Source organism: Ostrinia nubilalis, chromosome 2 (genome assembly GCF_963855985.1).
Source record: "Ostrinia nubilalis chromosome 2, ilOstNubi1.1, whole genome shotgun sequence".
NCBI classification, from domain to species: domain Eukaryota; kingdom Metazoa; phylum Arthropoda; class Insecta; order Lepidoptera; family Crambidae; genus Ostrinia; species Ostrinia nubilalis.
The window spans coordinates 6,508,413-6,531,689 of NC_087089.1; the positions used below are offsets into that span (position 1 = coordinate 6,508,413).

General features: G+C 37.3%; 5 protein-coding genes across 5 annotated transcripts; 4 read left to right on the forward strand and 1 right to left on the reverse strand.

The window, feature by feature from the left end:
• The first annotated feature begins 779 nt into the window (after positions 1 to 779).
• Positions 780 to 6,655, forward strand: LOC135081055 (protein obstructor-E-like). Its single transcript, XM_063975773.1, has 6 exons — positions 780 to 943; positions 2,345 to 2,541; positions 3,046 to 3,166; positions 4,298 to 4,492; positions 5,034 to 5,109; positions 6,098 to 6,655. Exons 1-6 carry the CDS (start codon positions 904 to 906, stop codon positions 6,339 to 6,341), a joined length of 873 nt encoding a protein of 290 aa, XP_063831843.1. The 5' UTR covers positions 780 to 903; the 3' UTR covers positions 6,342 to 6,655.
• Positions 6,656 to 6,725: 70 nt separating this feature from the next.
• Positions 6,726 to 10,133, forward strand: LOC135081060 (protein obstructor-E-like). The gene is made up of 6 exons (XM_063975787.1): positions 6,726 to 6,895; positions 7,042 to 7,139; positions 8,187 to 8,307; positions 8,707 to 8,907; positions 9,306 to 9,381; positions 9,946 to 10,133. Exons 1-6 carry the CDS (start codon positions 6,853 to 6,855, stop codon positions 10,073 to 10,075), a joined length of 669 nt encoding a protein of 222 aa, XP_063831857.1. The 5' UTR covers positions 6,726 to 6,852; the 3' UTR covers positions 10,076 to 10,133.
• A 4,298-nt stretch (positions 10,134 to 14,431) lies between these two features.
• LOC135086336 (protein FAM186A-like) lies at positions 14,432 to 17,467 on the forward strand. The gene is made up of 6 exons (XM_063981106.1): positions 14,432 to 14,519; positions 14,612 to 15,936; positions 16,056 to 16,176; positions 16,480 to 16,665; positions 16,805 to 16,880; positions 17,236 to 17,467. Exons 1-6 carry the CDS (start codon positions 14,465 to 14,467, stop codon positions 17,375 to 17,377), a joined length of 1,905 nt encoding a protein of 634 aa, XP_063837176.1. The 5' UTR covers positions 14,432 to 14,464; the 3' UTR covers positions 17,378 to 17,467.
• Positions 17,468 to 17,952: 485 nt separating this feature from the next.
• Positions 17,953 to 20,890, forward strand: LOC135081071 (zinc finger protein 543-like). The gene is made up of 2 exons (XM_063975795.1): positions 17,953 to 18,537; positions 18,623 to 20,890. The coding sequence occupies exons 1-2, from the start codon at positions 18,385 to 18,387 to the stop codon at positions 20,192 to 20,194; spliced, it is 1,725 nt and encodes a 574-aa protein (XP_063831865.1). The 5' UTR covers positions 17,953 to 18,384; the 3' UTR covers positions 20,195 to 20,890.
• Positions 20,891 to 20,985: 95 nt separating this feature from the next.
• Positions 20,986 to 22,001, reverse strand: LOC135081079 (peptidyl-prolyl cis-trans isomerase-like 3). Its single transcript, XM_063975806.1, has 4 exons — positions 21,754 to 22,001; positions 21,573 to 21,671; positions 21,238 to 21,356; positions 20,986 to 21,155 (listed from the first exon to the last, which is right to left on the reverse strand). The coding sequence occupies exons 1-4, from the start codon at positions 21,892 to 21,894 to the stop codon at positions 21,029 to 21,031; spliced, it is 486 nt and encodes a 161-aa protein (XP_063831876.1). The 5' UTR covers positions 21,895 to 22,001; the 3' UTR covers positions 20,986 to 21,028.
• Positions 22,002 to 23,277: the final 1,276 nt, after the last annotated feature.

A 23,277-nucleotide genomic window follows, 5' to 3' on the forward strand; every position in this document is an offset into this window, starting at 1 on the left:
AAACTACGTATCACTATCTTAAAAAATGCCAGTATCTATTAGTGCATTCAACTTCCTCATTGTTTGATCAAACCTGCCTCAATATTCAGATACGGTCCACCAAAAACATCTAAAACCTCCCACTCTTGAAACAGATCTTTCACAATATCGCACGAGCTCTAAACTCGTAGATACGTGTTCGATTCCAACATACGAATGTACAGTCAACAGCTTTTATTGTATTGAATTAAGAATAAGGATGTATTTTGTCCTCAAGGACGTGACTTCAAACCGTAAATAATGTTTGAAAGATTATCCATTTTCAACATCTTAGTATAAGCAGCCTGAAACTTACAAGTATTCTCAACCAGGTAACCTTTTTTGAGGATCAGTCTGCAGCAGACGCTAGATGTTAGTTGACTTGTGAGACTCCACGATCTAAAATCACGTAACGTAACGTGGAAACATAGTGATCTCTCTACCATGAGCATCTGAAACTACATACATATAACCCAATGCATAATAGATCGCAGAGGGGTTTTTAACAAATACATACTGAAGGGAAAGGGTGCCACGTTCAGTTTAGTACCTTATTTGGAACATCTGTGATCGAATAGAGCACAGACTGAGGGCTTTTTAATAATTAATCTCTATCCCTGAAAAGAAGAGGCACCGCTCTAAAGTTTTCACCCATTTTTGAAAGGTCACAGATCTCATTCTTCAGACTCTACAACATTTCTGCTGCGGACTGTACCCAAAAGCTCGTCGCTGCGACCGGGTCAGTCCTGATGTAACCTAGGCGCGGCAGATGAGCCCCTTGCGCCACCGGTGTGTCCCCAAGGTCGAGACTCCACGGACCACGCTGCGCCATTCAGTTGGTTAGTAGCATTGTGTGAGCGCACTGGTTTGCATCCACCTGCTGAAATGAAGGCTTTCGTGATTTTCGCGTGCGTGTGCGCCGTTGGTGAGTTGAACTTTTAAGCTGTAACTTAAGTTAACTGAGAGAAAGTTATTTTAGTTTAAAATCGTCTTTCAATAGTTCATTTTTTATTGATAATTTGTAATTAGCTTGAAGATTGTCTAATACAGACTAATCTCTCATTTTTATTAATCCGTTTTAATGTTATTTCAGGATATTATGACATAAATATCTTACAAATTACTATGTTTATTTTCAATTTAAACTTATATGTAGGCACATGCTCACTATTGCGGTTAGGGTTGTAAGATGTACCTAAGTAGCCTTTGCTAAAATTAGTTATGACATTATTTAATTAATGTAATGGATATTTACTATTTAAACAATGACATTATTGACACAATAATACTTAACTATTTCCAAGTCAAACATTGTTCTTAGATCTGTTTATTTGGTTTAATTTACCATAATTATCTTGTTAGAAGATACCTTCAGTATTAAGAGCCTTAATTGGGAAACTGCAAGTTAATTAACTGCACGCGTCGCTTGCGCACAACAATGGACGCTTGAATAGTACGCCGTAGACGTAGAGCCATTGAGATTGTTTAGAAACAGATGTTTGATAACGATGTCAAATTATTTTTAATTAATAAAATCATGCGCATAATTTTAAACTAAAACTGAGTCTGTGACCTCTTTGGAATAAATGGAATAAACGTTAGACCTCATTTGGAGCTTAATCTGTATTTTGACCTCAAAATATTAAAATCTTTAGTTAGGTACTACTGTGTCTAATAAATATGGTAGACTATACTAGTCTACTTAAGAAATAAGGATAATCATCACAACTGTAGAAGACTACTTTATAAATCACGGATGACCTCTAATTTAGAAGTGCAATCCAAAAATAACACAGCTCGTAAATAAAACCTGCATAATCACACATTTATTATTTTTATTTGTTTGTCGGCCATTTTGAGGCTCTTAAGGAAAAGCGCAACGAATCGCATGTGCAGTATTATTTTAAACCGTGTTTTGTTTTTTATGACAGACCCACACGTACGAACATAACATAAAATATGAAGATGTTTGCATGCATTTTAGCACGATAGTGTATTAAACTTACTAGTCTGGAAAGGGAATGTAGGAATGCTTATTCTTAGGACCTTCGCAATTTACGGGAAAATTCACTAAGTAAATTTTCTTTTACCTTATATTAGCAATAAAGAGACAATTTTAAGTTATTTTTCCAACAACGGTTTTTTCAAGCTATCTTGACGATAGCCAAATTCTTGAATTTTTTACAAAAATAAATTTGGTTACCTTGACGATGTGCTTCAATTTTATGCAAAAACGGCCAACCGAATTCTCACGTGTGGGTAACAACATAAATCTTGACACTGACCTTGACAAAAATACCAATTCGCGAACATTTTATTCCCACAGCGTACGCGCAGTTTGGACAGGTCCAGCGGACCAGTCAATCTGGGAACCAACAGTTTGGAAACCAGCAGTATGGCAACCAGCAGGGTTCGTTCGCTAGTCAACAGCAACCAGCTAGGAGTCAGAGTGCAGGCTCCTGCCATGAGTTGAATGAGCGGTACCCCGTGTCTGGCAGCTGTGACAGATACATTGAGTGCATTGTAAGTTGAACTTCTTAAGTCTTAACTCATTTCTAAAGATCGTGGTTAATTGGCCAACAGAGACTCTCCAACCTCGAGATTTGAATGAAGAGATTGCCATTTCTTCTTCACTTAGAAAGGGCTTTTTATTTATTTAATCAGTTTAAATTCAGTGACAAGTAGTGTTATATCAATAAAGCTTATGAGAAGGATGCTAGGATTTTTGTATTTAAAATCTAGGCCTATCGCATTAACTTCTTCGAATTATTGTAAAATATTGCAGTCTTAGAAAAAAGATAATAAAAAGTTCGACACGTTCGTCTAGTATAGTACTAAAAGCACAGACCACACAACCTATGTGACTAAAAGTATCATTATGTAGCAATAAACAAAAGAAAAAAGAACAGTTAGAAAAGAAGCATTAAAAATCCCGACCTACCACACAAAAACATAAGCACACAAGTCATCAAACTGCAATTAATGATATCACAGAAATTAATTGACCTGTCGATTATTTTCTTGCAGAACGGAACGGCCGAAGAGAAACTTTGTCCGGATGGTCTCAGGTTCAACCCCAACCTGAACTTCAATGCGTACCCTTGCCAGTACCCGAATGACTACCAGTGCCTTGAGCGGTCTTCCCTCCGTAAGTTACAAACCTACTACCTTCTTTCTTCCTAGTCTTCTAATCCTTCTTAGATATTTTCTACCTTGTGGATGAAGGTCGTTAGCAGTTTCCCGAACATCTGAACAGTTGCTGAAGAGTGCGAATAGCAGTTATTTACCAATATATTTCAGCTGTTCAAAATATGATCGTCATACTACATAATAATACCTACTTATTATGTGAAAAGATGTTTATGTTTACTTATGTCAAAGATTTCTGTCTGTTATGTTTTCACACCTAGCCCACTGAACTAATTTTGCAAAATGTTGATGGGTCTAGGTTATTAAAGGTAAAGGCCATCTTTTTAGGAACGTGGGATTGATCCTCAGTGAAATATGTTCAGAATAATTTGCCGGGAGTCTTCATAAGAAGTGCAGGCAACGCAGAACAGACACAAAGCTAATTTCCATACAAAATTAACACGTATTGGTTTCAATTCAATTGTAACGAATTTTGAAAAGGGTTCGTGCTTTGGGTTACTGATTTTGTTTGCCTACCAGATGTACGAGGTGCGGTGTAGCAATAATTCTTTGTAAATGCCTAAAAATGAGTCAGCACGTTGCAAAATCAGGTATTCATCGCAGATTCTTGTGTTGAGGATGTTGATATCATCTCTTGTTTCGACAATTCCAAGAATTTTAATATTCTTAGTCAAGCAAGTTTTTGTGGTGTAGATGATTGTAGTAGCTAGACTATTATTATTTTGCATTCCAAAATCTAGGGTTCAAACAATTTTGACTAAAAAGCTTGTCTCTCTTCCTTGTTATTTGAAAATAAAAAATAGAACTAATATTTAAACGGCCATTGTTTTTACGTAGATATTCATGAATAATATTGAGGCTTATTTGCATATTTATTAAAATTAATTATACAGTGTGAGTCACGTTAAAGTGTACAAATGAAAATAGATGAAACTAGACCTATTTTTATATGTACACTTTAACGTGACTCACACTGTATCTAGACTGAATTTAGAAAGACACGGTAAAGTTCAACGAATCATCTTCCGCCATTTTTTTTTCAATGCGGCCTTCTCTGTCTCTAGTGCATAAGGTCAAGTTAGTGCCATATAGCAAAGCAACAAAACCTTATATTAACGCAAAATTACAGAACCACCCCAACCTACTGCGGACTGCCCCAACCAGTTCGGCTACTTCAAGCTTGGGGACGCAAGGAACTGCAGCTACTTCAGAAACTGCGTGAGCGGCGTCGGCTACGACTTCACCTGCCCCGAGGGCCTGGCCTTCAACCCCGACACCTACCGCTGCGACTGGCCCGATGAAGTTGCCGCTTGCGACGCTGAAGGTTAGTTGGCCATCATCTTCAAAGAACTAACCAGCAAGGAGAACGCATAAAAAGCAAATGACGATCGGATGACATTCTATTCTGTCAGTGAGCAGATATTTCAAAAGTTTTTATTTTATTTATACCTTCGTGTGGTTAATTTGCACATACGTATGGCCAGTATTTAAAAGTAATTATAGATGATTTCTACCTTTTCCCTTGAGTTTCAGTAAAGATGTGGCTACTTTACTGAGACCTCACTCTAACTTTTTGAGGGAACGACTAGACTTTACAAAACTTATCTTCAAGGAGAACGCATAAAAACAACTGACGACTGACATTCCATTGCATCTGTTTAGCACATTATTAGGTGCTGAAGACTTAGCTACCTGGTAAAATGTCTATAATCTTCCTATTCCTGAAAAGAAAAGAATCAAACAAAAAAATATTATCACATTGAAACAATTGAAAAGCGTCACGACGCCTAGGGCTGCCTACTGTAACTTTATTGTTACTTTTACAATATCAGGTGTTGTTTTAATCTTCGTTTACATTATTTCAGCCTTCCTCGGTTTCCGGTGCCCTGAAATTCCCATCTCTAAGGAACTCGGACCCCCAGCTGGATACAGATTTTACAGGTAAATATAAATTATTATTTATACCTAATTAGTAACTGTTTTATGAAGCTGATAAATTAACGGATTTCGAAGATGATTATTAAAATGAATAAAAAAAATTGACCTTTAATTACATTATAACAATTAATTATTATGGAAATCTGGTACAACTGGTTAATAATAACCGAAAGCATTTCTGTGCTTATTCTTCTAGACTAAACTAGAGGTTAGTAGCAGTATTAAGTATGTGTAACTGATATTTAGTGATTTACATACTTATGACGTGAGAACTGGTTACTTAACGACCGGTCAGTCGGTGCTAAATGTCAGCAGATGAGCGGTGACCTTGCCTTATGTAACCTCGTTAATAGAAATGCCAGCGATTGCCAAGTCGACCTAACCTGTAGTTTGTATGATTTTATTGTAAACATATCCTATTTGCGCAATTAAGATTACGGTTTAGGCTTGCAACAACTTGGGAAATATTTCGAACGCTGTATCTAATAGAACATAAATCATTTATTAGAGAGACCGTACGAACTAGTGTGGTGGAATGCTGTAAGATGCACCAATACCTGTTGAATAATGTCAATGGCGTTTGACCAAGCTAAAGCTTACATAAAAATGGTACCTACCTAAGTATTTTTATGAAGTTAGACAGTTCACGCGGAACTTGGGTCTTCAAAGGATCATACAAACCCTAGCGAAGAACAGGCAGAAAATAATCTAAATATTAAAGTTCAACCAATCACAAGCGTTACTCTACGCTTGATAGGTAAATTCTTATTAAAAGGATTCTTTCAAAAATGCGTAAAGCGCATAAACAAGAAAACTAATTGAATAAAAATACAAAACGACTCTACATTTATAGCGATAAGCACGACGCGTCGCCTAGAACGATACCAATACCAATGTTCGTTACACATAAACTTTTGAATTAGTTATTTAGATTTAGAATCTAACCGTTCATTATGTCAAATTGAGTGTACCACCACCATTCCTCTTTCAGGTCCGACGAGAGCTGCCAAAAGTACTTCCTATGCATCGAGGGCCGTCCACGAGCCCTGGCCTGCGGAGGAGACTCTGCCTTCGATGACCTGACCTCCACCTGTGTCTCCGCCGACGAGGTCGACGCCTGCCCAGTGGAACTGAGGAACGCCGCCGCCAGAGCAAGGAAAGAAGAGAAGGAACATCAGGCTCTAGAACAATCCCTCAGCTCTCTGACACCTCAGCAGAAAAGAAGAAACTACTAAACCCCATCAACCATGCAGACGTCCTTGTATTTGGTGACGTCACAACCAGTCATTTAGTGTAATTTACCAGTTACCATTTTGCCAAAAATATTTCTATGCAAAATGAATGTTTAAAATTATAAATCTCCGTAGTAATATGTTATCTGTTACCTTACATGTCTTTTTAAGGTAATACGTCGGTCTACGGTATTTTGTGCTGTAAATTGAACTTGCGTACAAAGGGATACCTCTAACTTTATGACCAAGTTATTAAGATACTCGTAAAATAAGTTACACGAATTGTTAAAGATAATAAAATACTGTTACTTAATCAATTGAAGTTTCAATCGCGGCTCGCCACAACTATTTGAAACCACTAACGACTAGGTATCTAATTAACGATAATTAAGTAAAGTTGTAAGAGGAGTAAGAAATTAATGTTTTTTAGCAAAGCTATATAATTCGGCACTTTTGTCATATAGACTCATTCAAGAAAAAAGAGACCGCGGAGTGGTCAGTGACAAAAATCAAAATGCTACGATTCGTGTCTTTTACTCTTGCCATTGTTGCAATGTGTGAGTACAAAAATTTAACGTTTAGAAATTATACCATGTGTAAAAATTACGTGTGACATAGTGGTGCCAAAGATAGTGCTTACGAATTTTGTTTTTTATTTTCGCCTAATTTATTTATATTAAACTTAAGAACTGAATCCAAACAGGCAACGGTCAGATAGCTGTAGAACGGGATCCCGTCTGCGGAACACGGAACGGTTTCTACGGCATCGAAGGGAACTGCGATGCATACGTAGAATGTCGGGTAAGTTGAATTTTTTTTTTTTAAATTACATTACACCCTCAAATCAATCGAATGATAAGAACTCGTTAGCTAGAAACTACATAAGGTAAAGTAACTTTGTAGAATTAAGGTAGAGTTGCACCACCTAACTTAAACCGTAACTATAACGATAACCGGCGTTTTTTGTATGGAGATTGACAGATGTTTGACATTCGTTAAAGTAAGTTAGTGCAACCCAGCCTTAATAGTTTTCTTCAGATACATAATAATTGAGCAAATAAATAGTAATTCTTACTAAATTGTTCGTCGATCTAGTTTGCTGTATAGTTTTCCCTATAAAATAAAGACAATAAATTATCGGCTCTACTAGGTCCTTCTTATAAAACGTTATCTTAATTAATGCTGGCATGAGATTACGAAAAAAAGAGACGGAAAAAGCCAATTAAGCATGAATGGAATTTCTTTGGTCCAAAAAAAGGAAAATAATATTCCCTATGGCATTACGTTGATCTGAATTGTAAATAAACAAACAATGATCATTCAATGGAAACTCAATAAAATGTAGGCACCTAAGACCATAGCATGCGCAATGTAGGTATTACAAAAACAAAGCAAATGATGACAGGCTGATGGAACGCTTAGAAAACATCTTACTAATGTTATTGCATAAAAACATTTTCTTGCAACTTATAACAGTTGTAACATAGGTTTAACATATTATTTTATTTACATGATGTAATCGATTGAAATATCTGCCTCGTAATAATATTACATTCTACCTTACTACCTTCAACCTACAGTGTATCCTTAGTATGGGTCAAACAACAAAAAGTATTAATTCTAATTGGCTAATTGCTCAAGAAAATTTGTATGAACATTAAATTAATGTTATTTTTGGAAGATTTGAATTTCCTTCTCTTGGGGAAAGTTGTTGCATTTGAGTCGCAGAATCAATTCTTTAAGTTTGATCCATACTTACAAGGACATCCTGTATAGTATAAGATTTTCTTCTCGTATAGTAATACGGATAAGTCGTAGTAATTTTAAGATAAATTTCTTTTGATACAGGACTACAGATCAAGGGAAATGCAGTGCCCTGACGGTCTCCACTTTGACCCTGCAGTGGCATGGCCAAACTATCCCTGTGGCTACCCCATGGAGGTGGATTGCGCAGGACGTGGTATCGCTCGTGAGTAAAAGTAACATTTTTAAAAACGACGAAAGAATCAATGGACACTAAGTGAAAACCATAGTGAAAATTCATCATCATCATCATTCTTTGGACATACATTTTGGATTCAGTGCATTTTCAGCATTTTAACCGTGACCATAACCGGTGTTTTTTGTATGGGGTTAGACAGACTATTTATGTTTGTTAAAGTTAAAGTAAAATAGTGAAACCTTTCCATTAAGGCTAGGTTTCTGGGCTTTGATTTGGGTGTTTGGGCTTTGATAACAAAGGCGACAAAGATGAATATGGTTGGCCACTTAAAATTGGACCCGCGTGGTAGAGTTACAGTAGCCTAAGGCCTGACCATAGTAGTCACTTAGTCAGAGCTTTATTTTGCTAACTTATGGAACTTTCCAGAACCCGCTCAACCCAGCGCCGAGTGCCCGCACCTCTATGGGTTCTTCCCGTCCCCCAAGGCCACAGCAGATGAGTGTGGATACTACCGCATGTGTGTCGACGGTGTCGCCGTCGAGATGGCCTGCCCCCCTGGGCTGGCCTTCAACCCCAGCAATGCTCGCTGCGACTGGCCTGATACTGTGTCCACTTGCAATGCTGCTGGTAAGATATTTCGGAAAAGCATATGTCTAGAGTGTGTGATTGCTACCTATGTTTTTATGTTAAGCAAAATAAATGGTTTGTTTTCATAACAATGCTGGGTTTCTGAACCAACGCGTATCCGTCATGATACGTCCGTGAAACAAGAGCCTAATGCCCTTTTTCACCATCAATTCCTGGTGACAACAAAATGCCTGTTATAACTATGTTACCATAGGGGTCACTTAAAAATTAGGGATTGATAGTGAAAACGGGCATAACTCTTACTAACTACATCCTTATTTCGTTCCTTCGAACCGCTTCTCACATCATGGACGTCATCCAAATATAAAGGTAATCATGGACCAGTCATCACATTTAGTAAAAATTTGTCATCTCTTAAAAATATTTAATCTTTTCAGCTTTCCTGGGATTCACGTGCCCCCCTCCACCGGTAAATGAAATTGGTGAACTTATAGAAGGGCCAGTTAACTACAAGTAAGTACAAAATCGATGATGGTGGAGTTACCCCTTAACTTTAACTACTTTCAGTATAAACTGGTCATATCCAGCCCAGTAGCGAAGTCTTACTAGAAAATATATATGATCGTGTATGTATGTATGTATACTATAGTACCTTTAAGTTTTTCATTAATGAACTATTATGGAATTTATGGATTACTCGTACCTATTTTATAGCCTATCCATCCATAAAAGGCATGTTGACATCACCAATCAACTGATACGCTACTTATTCGAGATGGAAAATAGATTTGATGATTCATATCTAATTAAGGTATTGTTTGATGACTCATATTGTTATTATTATCCAATGGCGTCAATTTCTAACATTTTTTATTTACTGCTCCGCCCCTATTGACTGTAGAGTATCTAATGATAAATAGTCTAATGCCTTCCTCGGTAAATGGGCTATCCAACCCAAAAGGTTTTTATCTAAAACAGTAGTTCCTGAGATTAGTGCGTTCAAGCAAACACACTCTTCAGGTTTAAGTAATTAGTAAGTAGAGATTAATCACTAACCTCCAACATTTCAATTTCCAGATACGAAGGCAACTGCTTCGCGTTCTTCTCGTGCGAGGAAGGCCGCGCCCGGCTGCTGTCGTGCGACGCCGGCTACGGCTTCGACCCCATCTCGGGCCGCTGCGTGGACGGCGATATTATCAAATGCTGAAAATAGATTATAATTTATTATTATAGACCCAAGGTTGCAAATAAGGCTTTTTAAATAAACATTTAGGTATCATTTTTGAATCAATTTTGTATTTATTTACTTTACGTACCCCAACATCCTCGACACTGGAATTTTCACATAGTAAACAAATTGTAGCCATAACAGGCACTGTGAGTCTACTCATCAGTCCCAAACAGCGGTGACGTAGCAACCACTAATTAGTCTAATACTCATTACTCTATAAGATCAGGGAGATACCTGGTTTATAGCAAAAACTTCTTGTCTCTATGCTTTAATTCATCCACTCGCCACTCTGTAAGTGAAGCGTCAACAGTTTCTATAACATAATGTAAGCTGCCTTTTTAAAAATTATGAATGGAGTGGCCACCGTGTCGGTTAGGGAAAGAAACTCGACTTTTTCAGGTCATTGGATACTTACTTTGCTAACCAGTTTTTTTACTACTCTATGCAGTTGAAGCTGTAAAATTCTAATCACACAATCCTTTAAAAAAATATTACAATGAACTAACTAACCCTGGCAGTTAGGGAAAGAACCTCGATACTGTCAAATGCTGAAAATAGATTATACTTTATTATTACAGACCCAAGGTTGCAAATAAGGCTTTCAAAAATTATTTTTTTAAATAAAAATTTAGGTTATCATTTTTGAATGGATTTTCTTTCATCTACATTGAGAATGTCACACACCTATAATGATTCCGAGTATGCTATAATGGGCTCACTAATTCTACGCATCAGTCTCAAACAGTGGTAGCGTAGTATCCACTAGATGCGATTCAGCACTGTATGGCCACTGAAAAACCTACTTGCTAACGCTGAATTTTTTCATTAACTCGTCGCTCTGCTTAGTTAAAGCCACAAAAGCTCATCTATCCATCACGCAGTCCAAAAAAAGAGCGTAGCATCCACTATATACGATTCGGCACTTTATAAGGCCACTGAAAAACCTACTTGCTAACGCTTAAATTTGTCATGAACTCGTCGCTCAGCTTAGTTAAAGCCACAAAAGCTCATCTATCCATCACGCAGTCCAAAAAAAGATTATGCCTCTATTGTCGATAAGGAAAAGTACCTTAACAATCCGACATGGCATCTGATAATGGGCGAGTCGGTCGCGTACTCAGATCATAGTGATCTGAGGTCGCGTAGTAACCCCTAGTACACGATTTAGGACTTTAACTATTACGAGAAAAACTCATTTTTGCAGTTTTCATACTAGTTGCTATTCAAGTAGCCATAAGATAAAAATAATACAGAATACATAAGCTTGTGATACCTTTTCAGAATCTCAATTAACCAAGGAAGTTTTTAAGGTAATGGGCACGATGGTCTTCCTACATTTTTTTTACACGATGGCTGATCAAATGTGCAAGACAATGAATTAATTTTTCCTTCTTGTTTGCAATTTCTTAAAATTTTCATACTTTTAAACTAGTTTGTTGAACTTAAATCTTTTCTTTTGATAGATCTCTTGTGATAAAGAAAAAAACTAGATTGAAAAGTATCCTCATTTGTAGAAATGGCATGAGAAAAAGTAATCGCAGGTGGCAATTTTCTAAAAATGTACAAAAACTTTAAAAGTCTTGAAAACGGTGATATTTTTACTGGGGTCAAAATTGGACGTTAGGGAGACCATGGCGAGGCCTATCGATGGTTACAGGGTTATCCATTGTTTTTGGGACACCCTGTATAATTTTAAACATTTTTTTTTCACCTACGTATGTACATACTCCAGGAAAGTTCTTGAGTGGCGACCACGAGCCGGAAGACGTAGCGTGGGCAGGCCTCCCACTAGGTGGACCGACGATCTGGTGAGGGTCGCGGGAGGTGCCTGGATGCGAGCGGCGCAGGACCGGTCTTTGTGGAAATCCTTGGGGGAGGCCTTTGTCTAGCAGTGTACGTCTTTCGGCTGAAACGAACGAACGAACGAATGTAGGTACTCCAACATTGAAAATGTCACACACACGATTAAAATGATCCTGATATCCCGATCCTGGGTACAGTGCGGTCAATAGCGTAGCAACCACATGGTGACTTAGCACTTTATCAGGCCTCAGGTTGTGCTAAACAGTTTCAATTTTCTAATGAAATAGACAGTGTCCAGTCAATCCAAAAAAACTTTTATTACTGAGCACGCAGTTCTTTATAAAAATGAAGCTGAATGGAACAATTCCAAATTACATAGGCAACTGCTTCGCGTTCTTCTCGGCTACTTTCGTGCTACTACTTCAATACTTGGGGGCCGCTATCTAGTACTGAAATTTCCTGAAAATCGATTACGAGTACCTACTTCTCACGACACGTAATAATGACATACTTAAATACCAAAGCTATTGTTACACAAGAGCAGCGTACCTACCTACACTTATGTATGTATGAGAGTTCTCGGGCATGGGGCCTTCGTTAACGGACCCTTGTCTGGTTTTTAACTCCGGCAAAATACCTTTCCAGAGTCAATTTATTTTCATTTTGAGATCACAATAGCTACGAACAACTCGCATAGGTACAACTAGGGTTTCCATCTCTAAAATTTGGCAATCAGGATAAGACGCATGAAAACCCCGGATTTTAGAGGCCAGAACCCGGACATGTAAAAAGATTTTTTTTAAACTTAGTGCATCGCCTGGCATCGGCCTTAGACTGAAATTTATAGCCCGGAAAACAAACCCTGCCCTGCCTCGGGCGCACTATAAACTACAACAAATCCGGGGAAGTCCTGACAAATACACGTAGGTGGTACCCTACATACAACAATCATAATGATGTGGTTAACGTCACCTAATCATGTTGCTCGGATAAAAAAGTAGATCGTTTTCATATTAACGGAAAATGACAAAAATGCATAATTACAGAAAGATTACATTGATTTATTTTGCTCTGAATGTAACGACATAAAATATGTGTCAAGCTAGCTGACCCGGCGAACTTCGTACCGCGAGTGTGCTCTTCAGAAATAATGTAGGATTTTATGGTGAAAGAATTTTTAACGACTGAGTTCCAACGAGTTGGGTTCTCAGAAAAGGCCGGTGTAATCTGTAACTGAAAATTCTTCAAAAATTTTAATAGAATCTACATACGCTGATATTACGCTTGTGTATTATTTAGAGTTCGATCGACTCTCTTGTTCCGGAAATCAATTCCCAGGTTCAATATTCAATGGTTTATTTATTGTTCACAGTTTGTTTACAACATCACAGACCTAAATAAACTTAAGTGTGGAGCTGAGTGAACTCAGAAGTACTAGGTTCGATTCCCAGGTGGAAAAAACGTAGTAACGCTACACTTTTAGGACTTTGTAGGCGTGAGTCTCTTATACATATTGTTCATAAAATCTGCATACTTACTTGCATAATTATACTTTTACGCTCAAAGACCGAAAAAGCGCATTGAACGAAAAAGCTAACAACGTGTTTTTGTAAACACAACTAAAAATTTAATAAATTGTGATTTACCAATTTGTCTGTTTAAACTGGTAGGTATACCTATTTTTTAATTTTGTAAATCTGCCGCCCCCTATAATTTTCCGCCCTAGGCTTCAGTCTACTCAGCCTGCTGGGAAATCCGCCACTCTAAAGCCACATAATGAAAACGGCCATGACCATGACGCGTTGTGCCACAGAATAATAATAAGTGTAGTGCCAATGAAGATAATAATCCATAATGCTACCACTGATGGAACTAAAATTTTATACAGGGTGTTTGGCGGAAGGTTAGACAAACTTCGTGGGTGAGGTCATTTTAAGAATACAAGTTCGCCCATTTGACCCTAAGTGAACTACTTTTTTTTTATTGATATTTTTGTTTTCATTTATTTTTTTCCAAAATTTGACCTAAAAACTGCTACAATTTTTTTTCTCGCGTACACCCACGAAGTTTGTCTAACCTTCCGCCAAACATCCTGTATAACTAAGTATTAAACTTAAAAAAAACTCTGTTAAAACAGTATTAGGTATACCAAAACCTGTAACTGGCAAAATGTTACTTAGGCGTGAACTATGGAGCGTTAGAATGACTATTATAATGCAATGCTCTGCTACTAGTCACTAGTGTAACAAGATCAAACTTAACTGGTTTTTAACCTGTTAAGTAAAGAATGCAATTGATTCATCAGAACTAAGTCAATGAAGAATGTTCATTGTTAAAAACCACAAATATAATTTGAAAAAACAGTACAGCCGATAAAATATCGATTTTTAATTGTCACATACTTAATATGTGATCTGATAAGTATTTTAATTACCATTTTTAGATGACAATATTATGTTGACTGATAACAATTTACTATATAACTTTCGTGAAGTGAGGGATAGACATCAGTACAAGTCTACAGTTCCTTCGAAGATAAGTGTCTCCTAAAAAATAGTGAACATGTTATGGACAAATTTTATTTTGGTATTACTACTACCACTGCTGTCAAGAAATGGTAAGGGACGATGTCCGCGCCACTAGCTATTTTATTGTTAATTCTGATTGTTATTTATCAGCCACCAATGTATTGTTATCTTCAATTTATAGTGCATGCTGCGGAATCTTACTTTGGGTATAGCAGGAACTGGGACCTACAGCCTAACTCAGCGCCTACTGAAATAGTCTTAGAGGAGCAACCGACTGCGACTGAGAAAGTTGAGATACCAGTCACCATAGAAACAGCTCCTACTTACTACGAAGAACCAATTGCGACGGAGAAAGTTGAGATACCAGTCGCCGTAGAAACAGAACCTGAACAATATTACTACGAAGAACCTATTGCGACACCTGCAGTAGAAGTACAACCAGCTGCAACACAAGAAAAAATTCAGCTACCAATAGTTATATCTTTGTACACCAATAATGTGCCTTCTGCTCAAACTACCACCGTTTCTGCTCAGCCAAACTTATCACAAAGACGCGTTTTGATGCCTACCAGAGCGCCTGCTCCCAAGCCTGTTTATATAGAAGAAAAACGACCTGCAGCTACATTGGTTGAGCCAGTTAGTACTGTCGCAGTAAAGACGCTAGCCCCAGAACCGCGGAGGGTGCCAAGACCAGTCATTACACGGCCAACTACACCTGCTCGCACTGTATTGGTGACTCAACCCGAACCAAAGCCACAACCTGTCGTTTTGGCTCCACAACCTGTATCTCGTCCCTTAGTAGTGGCTCAACCTACGGCCCCAGCTAGAGTAATCGAGCCAAAGCCAAAATCTGTTGTTTTAGCTCCACGACCTGTACCCCGTACTTTAGCAGTCACTCGAGCTCCAACTCCAATTAAAGTAGCCGAGCCACAGCCAAAACCAATTGTTCTAGCTCCCAGACCTACAACTCGTCCCGTGGTAGTGGCGCAAACTACGGCCCCAGCTAGAGTAATCGAGCCAAAGCCACAACCTGTTGTTTTAGCTCCACGACCTACACCCCGTGCCTTAGCAGTGACTCAACCTCCAATTACAATTGAAGTTGCCGAGCCACAGCCAGAACCAATTGTTGTAGCTCCACAACCTGTATCTCGTCCCTTGGTAGTGGCCCAACCTACGATCCCAGCTATAGTAGCCGAGCCAAAGCCACAACCTGTCGTCTTAGCTCCAAGAGCTACACCTCGTGCCATAGCCGTGACTCAAACCCCGATCCCAACTAGAGTAATCGAACAAAAGCCAAGATCAGTTGTTTTAACTCCAAGACCTGCACCTCGTCCCATTGTCGTGACTGAATCTCCTGTCACAGTTATAGCTGAACCGAAGCCACGTTACGTGTCCCCACCTGTGTATGACACAACGGAGCCAAGACAGTTATTAGACTACCAATGTGCAAGCGCTAATGGCTACTACGGCATTGCAGGAGATTGTGACAACTATGTGGAGTGCAGGGTAAGAAAATACTACTAAGATATTCAAGTATTAAACAAAGAACCTACGGCTATTCATGGCTGGGGTTCCATATATTTTCTTGAGCCAATTTTGATTAAACAGCCGAATTTTATTTGCAGAAATACATAGCAGTAATGAACACTTGCCCCAGTGGTCTTCATTTCAACTCCGCAGCTACTTATCCGGACTACCCTTGCGGCTACCCTTCAGAAGTCGTATGCGAAAGCAACGCAGTTAGACGTAAGTACGAGTAATAAAATTATGTACCTAGTATATTCTAGGAACCTCTCTCTTCTAGAATTGACGAATTCTCGAGATAAAAAGATAGAGACAACAAATTTCGTTTTAGATTTTGATTCAGATTTGTTATGACGGAAATACTCGCAATTACTTACCTACCTAAATACTTAATGACTGACTTTGATTCCGATACCAATTTTTATAGACTAATCATGTTTACGGTATATTTTCAAAATCTAAGTAGATATTAGTTTGAATGCGTTTGATAACTTTGTTATCTTTATTATTTTGTATTTTTCACAGAAATAGCTCAACCAACTGAAGAATGCCCTGACCAATATGGAATGTACCCCACGTCCGATTGTAGCAAATATACAATGTGTCAAGCAGGAGTAGCGTACATTATGGACTGCCCAGCAGGTTTGGTGTTCAATGAGGCCACTAGCACCTGCGATTGGCCTGAGAACGTGCCAGGATGCAAGGCTGACTGTAAGTGACCAAACAGGCTTGATCCATGGGCTTAATAATTTAATACTTAAAAATGACGAAATGATAAATCTGACCATCTGTCTAGTTTAGGTATCCTACCTAGGTACCACAATTGAAACACTTATTAAAATATTTTCAGTGTTGGCTGAATACACGTGTCCTGCACTAGCTCTGGAAGAAGATGGCAGCCCTTCAGACGAAATAACCAAATACAGGTAAGCAAATACTTAATTGCAAACTTTTATAACTTGAACTTAGATTATAATCTAAGGACTTGAATTGATTATTTCTTGTAATTTGTATGAAGGACAAGCCAGATACTTTGACTGCAATCACACCCTGTATGTTATTAAGTGAGATGCAGTCCACGATAGTACATCATATTACCTGCCCTGTCATAGTCCAAGTATTCACTCTCGCCTTGAAAAGGCCCGTGGCAGTCTAGAATACCTACCTACTCAGTAGGTACTCATGCCAGCGTTTCCGTTCCGTCCGTTGCTCCGTAGCGTCCGTAATCCTATCTGAGATCGAATGTTTCAAGTTTTTAATTATGTTTCACCATGTTTCCAGGTACAAAGACAGCTGCAATGAGTACGTAGCGTGCCTGCATGGGCAGCCTCGCCTGCTCAAATGTGACGAAGGGCTGTCATTCCACCCTGAATCAGAGATGTGCGTAGATTCGGACTATGTTGCCAATTGCAGATCATATTAAGTTAAATAGACCGACATAGATAGACCACCGAATACACCGACCATGTGAACCAGCTTGACGGACGTTAAAGATGCTACTTAGCTATTTTAATTGTGCATAATAAAATTAAGAATAGAAAAAATATTTTAAATAAACTTAATGCAAAGAGAATCTCCTCTTATTTCTATATTTTATATCCATCTCGTTCGCTTATTCTTACAACTTTGAGCTACCACAGGAGATAGACAGATGCCTTCTCCAAAGTGATCTGCTCGATGCTTTCAAGCTAAAATTATTATTAGTATCTACCTGCGCACTATTTATATAGTAAAAAGTGAGTAAAAATAACAAGCATTTTACCTACATTTATTTATTAATGGATCGCTTAATAAAAGAACAAAAAATACTGAAAATCTCAAAAAAGACAAGTAAATTATTTTTTACTGGCAGCTTTTTCTGTTGCAGTATGTTCTCATTGGTAAAAAAATATTTGTTTAAACTTCTTACTTCATTGTGATTGGCCTCTTAAGAAAGATGTTAAAAAAATAGAAAGCCCGACCAATCATAACATTTTATTGAATGACGTTTAAATTTTAGAAAGAACAAAGAAAACAAATCAACTTTTTCTGCGGAAGGAGCGCGGTTTTGGAGCAATTTTTAATTCAAATTTGAATTTTTACGTGTCTTTGAGGAAAAGTGGTGTTATGTTATGTATTAATTAACGAAAGAGTTAATTGTCCAATGGAAGATAGTTTTACATGTTCCACGTGTACTCGATGACGAGGCAGACGGCGGCAGCGGGACATTCCGCTAGCGCAGCCCTGACGGACATCGCCCCAGTTGTTGTACCTTCGGATCGAAGATTGCGTAGTCGCGCAGTCGGCCGTAGCCTCCGAGCCCATTTTTATCAACTTGCATTCGCAAACTGGAGTTCGAAATTCAAACAATCTAGTCCACAGCGAAATTCCTGTCAACGAATTGGATTTCTAGTTAATATGAATGGTTAATTACTGTGATTTCTAAACAAAATGGAAGATTCCTATATAATTGCCAATTTCCATACGCTCTGCCGTCTATGTCTTAGCAAGAGCACGTTCACCGTTTCAATTTTCGGCGCTGCGCCTGATGATGAGGCAAATGTTGCTTTAACCTCCAAAATCGCGGAATGTTTTGAACTGCAGGTTGGTATTCCTCGTACAATTTTACGTAAGGTGGAAACGATGTAGTTATGTCACTTGTACAAACTTGTTATTTCTTTGTCTACAGATGGACCCCAATGATGGATTACCTGGCAGAATATGCTACAAATGTTTGTTCAAGCTTGACAAATGTTGCAAGTTCAAACTGCAATGTATACAGAATGAGACCAGACTAAGGCAAATCACAACTAGAACTAATGAGTTAGATAATTCTAATTCATCTGAAGTAAGTGCATATAACTACACAAACTCACAAGATTCTACAAAACCAAAACCTGAGGATTACATTGTTGAAGACAGTGTTGTGATGGTGGTTGATCCGAGCCTTGACTATGATTCTTCAGAAGAATCTGAAGCACCGGAACCTGAGAATAATGAAGTGACAGAAAGGGACAATACACCAGAAGGAGAGCCAATGTCCGAGTCTTTCTTCAAAGCTGTATTTATGTGTGAGTATTGTGACCAGGCCTTTGTTTCACAAGAGAAATGTAAAGAACACGAGCAGAGCTATCACGACCCCAACCTCCCATATAAATGTGTGGAATGTAGTTTAGTTTTTGCTGAACGTAGTCAATATATTCAGCATACTAAACAAGTACATGGTAATGACAAACCTTATCACTGCCCAGAATGTGATAAATGTTTTGGGCGCCGCTCAGATTTAAGGAAGCATTCTATTGTCCACACTGGAATAAGGCCTTATCAATGTCAATACTGCTTAAAAAGCTTTTCACGTAATACCAATTTAAGCAAACACTTGCGAATTCATGCTGGCCACAAGCCCCATGTTTGCCCCTTGTGCCCTAGAAGCTTTGTTGCTAAAGGCGATCTACAACGGCATGTACTAGTGCATTCTGGTATGAAGCCCTTTGCGTGTCGAAAGTGTCCATTGACATTTGGAAGACGAGATAAGTTACTGAAACATGAAGTACGCCATGCACCTGCCAAACCTAGGCGCAAGAATGAATTTGAAAATGATCATGGAAATGACATGGTTGTTAATGTTAATCCTTTTAGCAACTTGATGACTTCACCCACCCTCAACCCTGATGGGTCTCATGCCGATTATGATTTACCAAGAGTTCCTGATCACATTTCTGGGGAAAGTAGTTTTGTGAATCAAGTAAAAAACCCATCAACATCTGGGAAACAAATTCAGAGTTCACCGCCCAAACCCAAGGCACTAGCCAATAAAAATAGGCCTAAAAACATAAAATGTCATCAATGTCCTAAGAGGTTTTCCTCATTAGATGCATACAAAACTCATGTTTCAATAGCTCATATTGGATCCAGAGTGTTTCAATGTAAGATATGCTTCAAAAAGTTTCCTCGAAAGAGAGAGCTTGATCGTCATGCAGCTTTACATACTGGAATGAAACCTTTCTCATGTAGTCAATGTGATAAAAAGTTTACTAGAAAAGATAAATTGGATAAACATGAACAAACACATGAATGTTTGGTTGTAAATATGCCATGTATTGAATGTGGAGCGACTTTTGAGAAGAAAGCAGACTTAGTTGCTCACATTAAATCTCATTTTACTGATAATTTTGACGATAAGAGTTCAGAGACTGAAATGAAGAAAGAAGATGAACCTGACTTCCAATTGGATGACAATTTTTATGACATTGGGACTTGAGACAGCAAGGCATTGAATGATTGTTAGTAATATTTTTAGTTTGTTCCTCCTAATGTACTTACAGGCTTAGTATAAAAAGATAATCTCTAATTATCTCATTATAGCTGTAGCTTAGTTAATTAATTCTTCATGGCCCATAATAATATGTAACTTATATTTTTCTAAAATGTGGATATTTCTACCCACCTATCTTAACTGCCATGCAAAAAAATTTCATTATTGTCCAAAGGTTAGTAATAATTAGGTGATCTGTAAGAATTTACTTGACTTACTTGTAAGAATTTAAGTAGGCATAAATTAAGTAAGTTAGTAAAAACATAAGTTCATAATTTCCAAGGCAATGCACAAACTATTTTAACATGTAAGTGGTTATTGTAAGAATAATAATGATTCTAATTTAAGAGTCTTAATTTTGTAAAGTTTACATTAATTAAAATACTCAAATAATTTTAGAAGTTAATAATACACCTCAAAATTATTAATGATGTTTATTTACATGAAATGTTACAAAATTTTTGTTAAAAAAATCATGTTTTTGATGTATTAAACTTATTATCTTGTGGGATTATCAATAAGCAAGTAAAATTTTACTGTAGGACAGGTTTTATTTTTAAAATAAAACATGTCTTATAGCCACCATTCTTGTTGACATTTATTTGATGAAAATTATTCAATAAAGTTCTAATTTTTGTCTAATTTGTTGTTTTATTTCTAGTCTACTGATAAATTATATTAATTGTTCTGTAGGTAATGTAATAATTCTAAAAGGTAAAATAATAAATAGGTACTCGTATGTTTATAAAAAATAATATATTTATATTGTTATTTACTCAATTATCCAGCCATCGGATTAGCATGAACAGTAACTGATGTGATTTTTGCTTCTGTGAGTGGTCGAAATGTTTTTGGATTCACTGGCATTTTCTCTAAATCGTCCAGAGCTTCAAAACCATCTATTATCCTGGAATAAAAGTTACAATTTAATAAGAGTTGTAATTATTTATTGTCAATAAAATTAATATTGATAGATCAACATATATTACCTTCCAAAAACTGTATACTTGAGATCCAAATGAGGCTGTTCACCATAGGTGAAAAAGAATTGACTACCATTCGTGTTGGGCCCATTGTTCGCCATACTCAATGTTCCCCGGGCATTGTGCTGAAAATATAAAATAATGCATTTACACAACACTTCAAGTGGGTGTGACCACACCTGTATACTTAGAAAAGAGTTATGTGTGTGTACTTTATAGAATTAATGAATAGTTAAATACTAAAAATGAATAAAATACATTGTAGTAGTGGCAGAGGGGGAGTTCTTTGACAACCTATTTTGTATGATATTAAATTAAATATCTGAACAAAAGTAGAATACCTTCAACTCTTCCTTGAACTCGTCTTCAAATTTTTTCCCCCAAATTGAGGTGCCTCCTTTGCCGGTTCCTGTAGGATCTCCTGTTTGTACTATAAACCCCTAAAATTATATTAAAAAATATAAGTTACATATTCCAGCTATTGTAATGTTATAAATAACTATATTTATAAAATATTGTTACCTTAATATTTCTATGAAATAAACAACCATTGTAGTAATCACTGGCACACAATGCAAGGAAGTTTTCACATGCCTTTGGACACTGCTCACAAAATAATTCAACTTTTATGTCTCCCACATCTGTGTGCAATGTAACAGACATGTTAATTAACAAATTAGCCCAAAATTATTATTTATATCCTGAAAACAATCGTATTTTGTGCAGCAAGTGAGGTTATATTTTTGTTATGACATTTAACGTCAGTCTACCTGTCACTGCCACTACCTCTAATCCATGAAGCTACAGATAAAAATGGAGGCCACACTCCGAATACCTACTTGAAGCACAAACTAAGTATCACTATCTCGCTCTCTGTGGGCAGACTCGCTCTTTCTAAATAAACAAAAAATATAAAATTGCTCAAATTCAATGAAACCAATGTAAAATCTTTATTTCTTGACATAGGTATCATTAAAAATGATAAGTGTAATTACTGGTAAAACGTTTTAGGAAGAAATTACTGTAAAAAATGTGAAAAATGTTTACAATGATCCAATGTCGGAAATCACGAAATAAACACTTACGCGTGGAATCTTATGTCACTTCCAGGACACCACGTACTACCGCAACCACGCACTACAAAATTTTGCACCAATTCTTGTGATAAAACAATGATTATTTCCTGTAAACAATCTCAAACGAAATTAACTGCTTAATAAACAAAATAGTAAACAACCGCCATGATGGGCCGGATTGGGCCGATGTTGCCACATGGTACCGATTACCCAGGAATTGGGATTGTAATTCCCTGATTCGCCAACAATTTTGTGATTTTTTATTTAACTAGGTAATCTTAGTTTCAAATATTAATTATTTATTTGTTTAACTTCTGATTTGGTTAGTGAATTGGCTATTTCGAAGAATTTACAAGGAGATTTAAATCAGAAGATAGCAATACTACAGTTCACACTAAAAAGAGAGGTAGGGCCGCAGAGAGCGAGATAGATATAAGTAGGTATTTGACTCAAGTTTTTGTTCCAACAGTCTATGTTGTTTTGCATTGTGTGATTGTGCCTGGCCTACTGTGTGTACTTATTTTTCTAAGAACGAAGCAAATTATCCACGTGAGCCAATTTTAAAACCGCGCACTGCGGATAAAAATAATTAAACATGAAAAAAAAATGTTTTCTTTACGAAATCGATTGTTATTGATTGAGTCGCTCCTATTTGGATACATAACAAAATCACCCCTGTCACCACCCACCCACCCCCAGCTATAGCTGGTGCTTCTTTTTATAACTTTGTCTTAACCACAGGATTATGTCTGTATGTGTCCTAGAAAAAAAAAACTTTTATCACGGTGATGACGGTGAAACGCCAGCCCCCCTAGACAAGTTGCACTTTTTGATCGAATCGAAAATCGAATGCGTCTGATAAAACTCCATACAAAAAACCCTTTCGACCTACTTTCGACCTCGACCATTTTTCGGCTGGTTTGTGATTATAATTTATTGTGCACTATGTCTAGACCCACAGTCCAAACTG

Bases quoted from the DNA above. Each gene is read 5' to 3' on its own strand.
- LOC135081071 (XM_063975795.1), top strand. From the start codon at position 18,385: ATGGAAGATTCCTATATAATTGCCAATTTCCATACGCTCTGCCGTCTA. The intron at 18,538-18,622 runs GTTGGTATTCCT...CTTTGTCTACAG, and splicing joins CGGAATGTTTTGAACTGCAG to ATGGACCCCAATGATGGATT.
- LOC135081060 (XM_063975787.1), top strand. From the start codon at position 6,853: ATGCTACGATTCGTGTCTTTTACTCTTGCCATTGTTGCAATGT. The intron at 6,896-7,041 runs GTGAGTACAAAA...GAATCCAAACAG, and splicing joins TCTTGCCATTGTTGCAATGT to GCAACGGTCAGATAGCTGTA. The intron at 9,382-9,945 runs GTAAGTACAAAA...TTCAATTTCCAG, and splicing joins GAAGGGCCAGTTAACTACAA to ATACGAAGGCAACTGCTTCG.
- LOC135081055 (XM_063975773.1), top strand. From the start codon at position 904: ATGAAGGCTTTCGTGATTTTCGCGTGCGTGTGCGCCGTTG. The intron at 944-2,344 runs GTGAGTTGAACT...TTATTCCCACAG, and splicing joins CGCGTGCGTGTGCGCCGTTG to CGTACGCGCAGTTTGGACAG. The intron at 5,110-6,097 runs GTAAATATAAAT...TTCCTCTTTCAG, and splicing joins GCTGGATACAGATTTTACAG to GTCCGACGAGAGCTGCCAAA.
- LOC135081079 (XM_063975806.1), bottom strand. From the start codon at position 21,894: ATGTCTGTTACATTGCACACAGATGTGGGAGACATAAAAGTTGAATTA. The intron at 21,672-21,753 runs GTAACAATATTT...ATATAATTTTAG, and splicing joins TATTTCATAGAAATATTAAG to GGGTTTATAGTACAAACAGG. The intron at 21,357-21,572 runs GTATTCTACTTT...TTATATTTTCAG, and splicing joins AGTTCAAGGAAGAGTTGAAG to CACAATGCCCGGGGAACATT.
- LOC135086336 (XM_063981106.1), top strand. From the start codon at position 14,465: ATGTTATGGACAAATTTTATTTTGGTATTACTACTACCACTGCTGTCA. The intron at 14,520-14,611 runs GTAAGGGACGAT...TTCAATTTATAG, and splicing joins ACCACTGCTGTCAAGAAATG to TGCATGCTGCGGAATCTTAC. The intron at 16,666-16,804 runs GTAAGTGACCAA...AAATATTTTCAG, and splicing joins GCCAGGATGCAAGGCTGACT to TGTTGGCTGAATACACGTGT.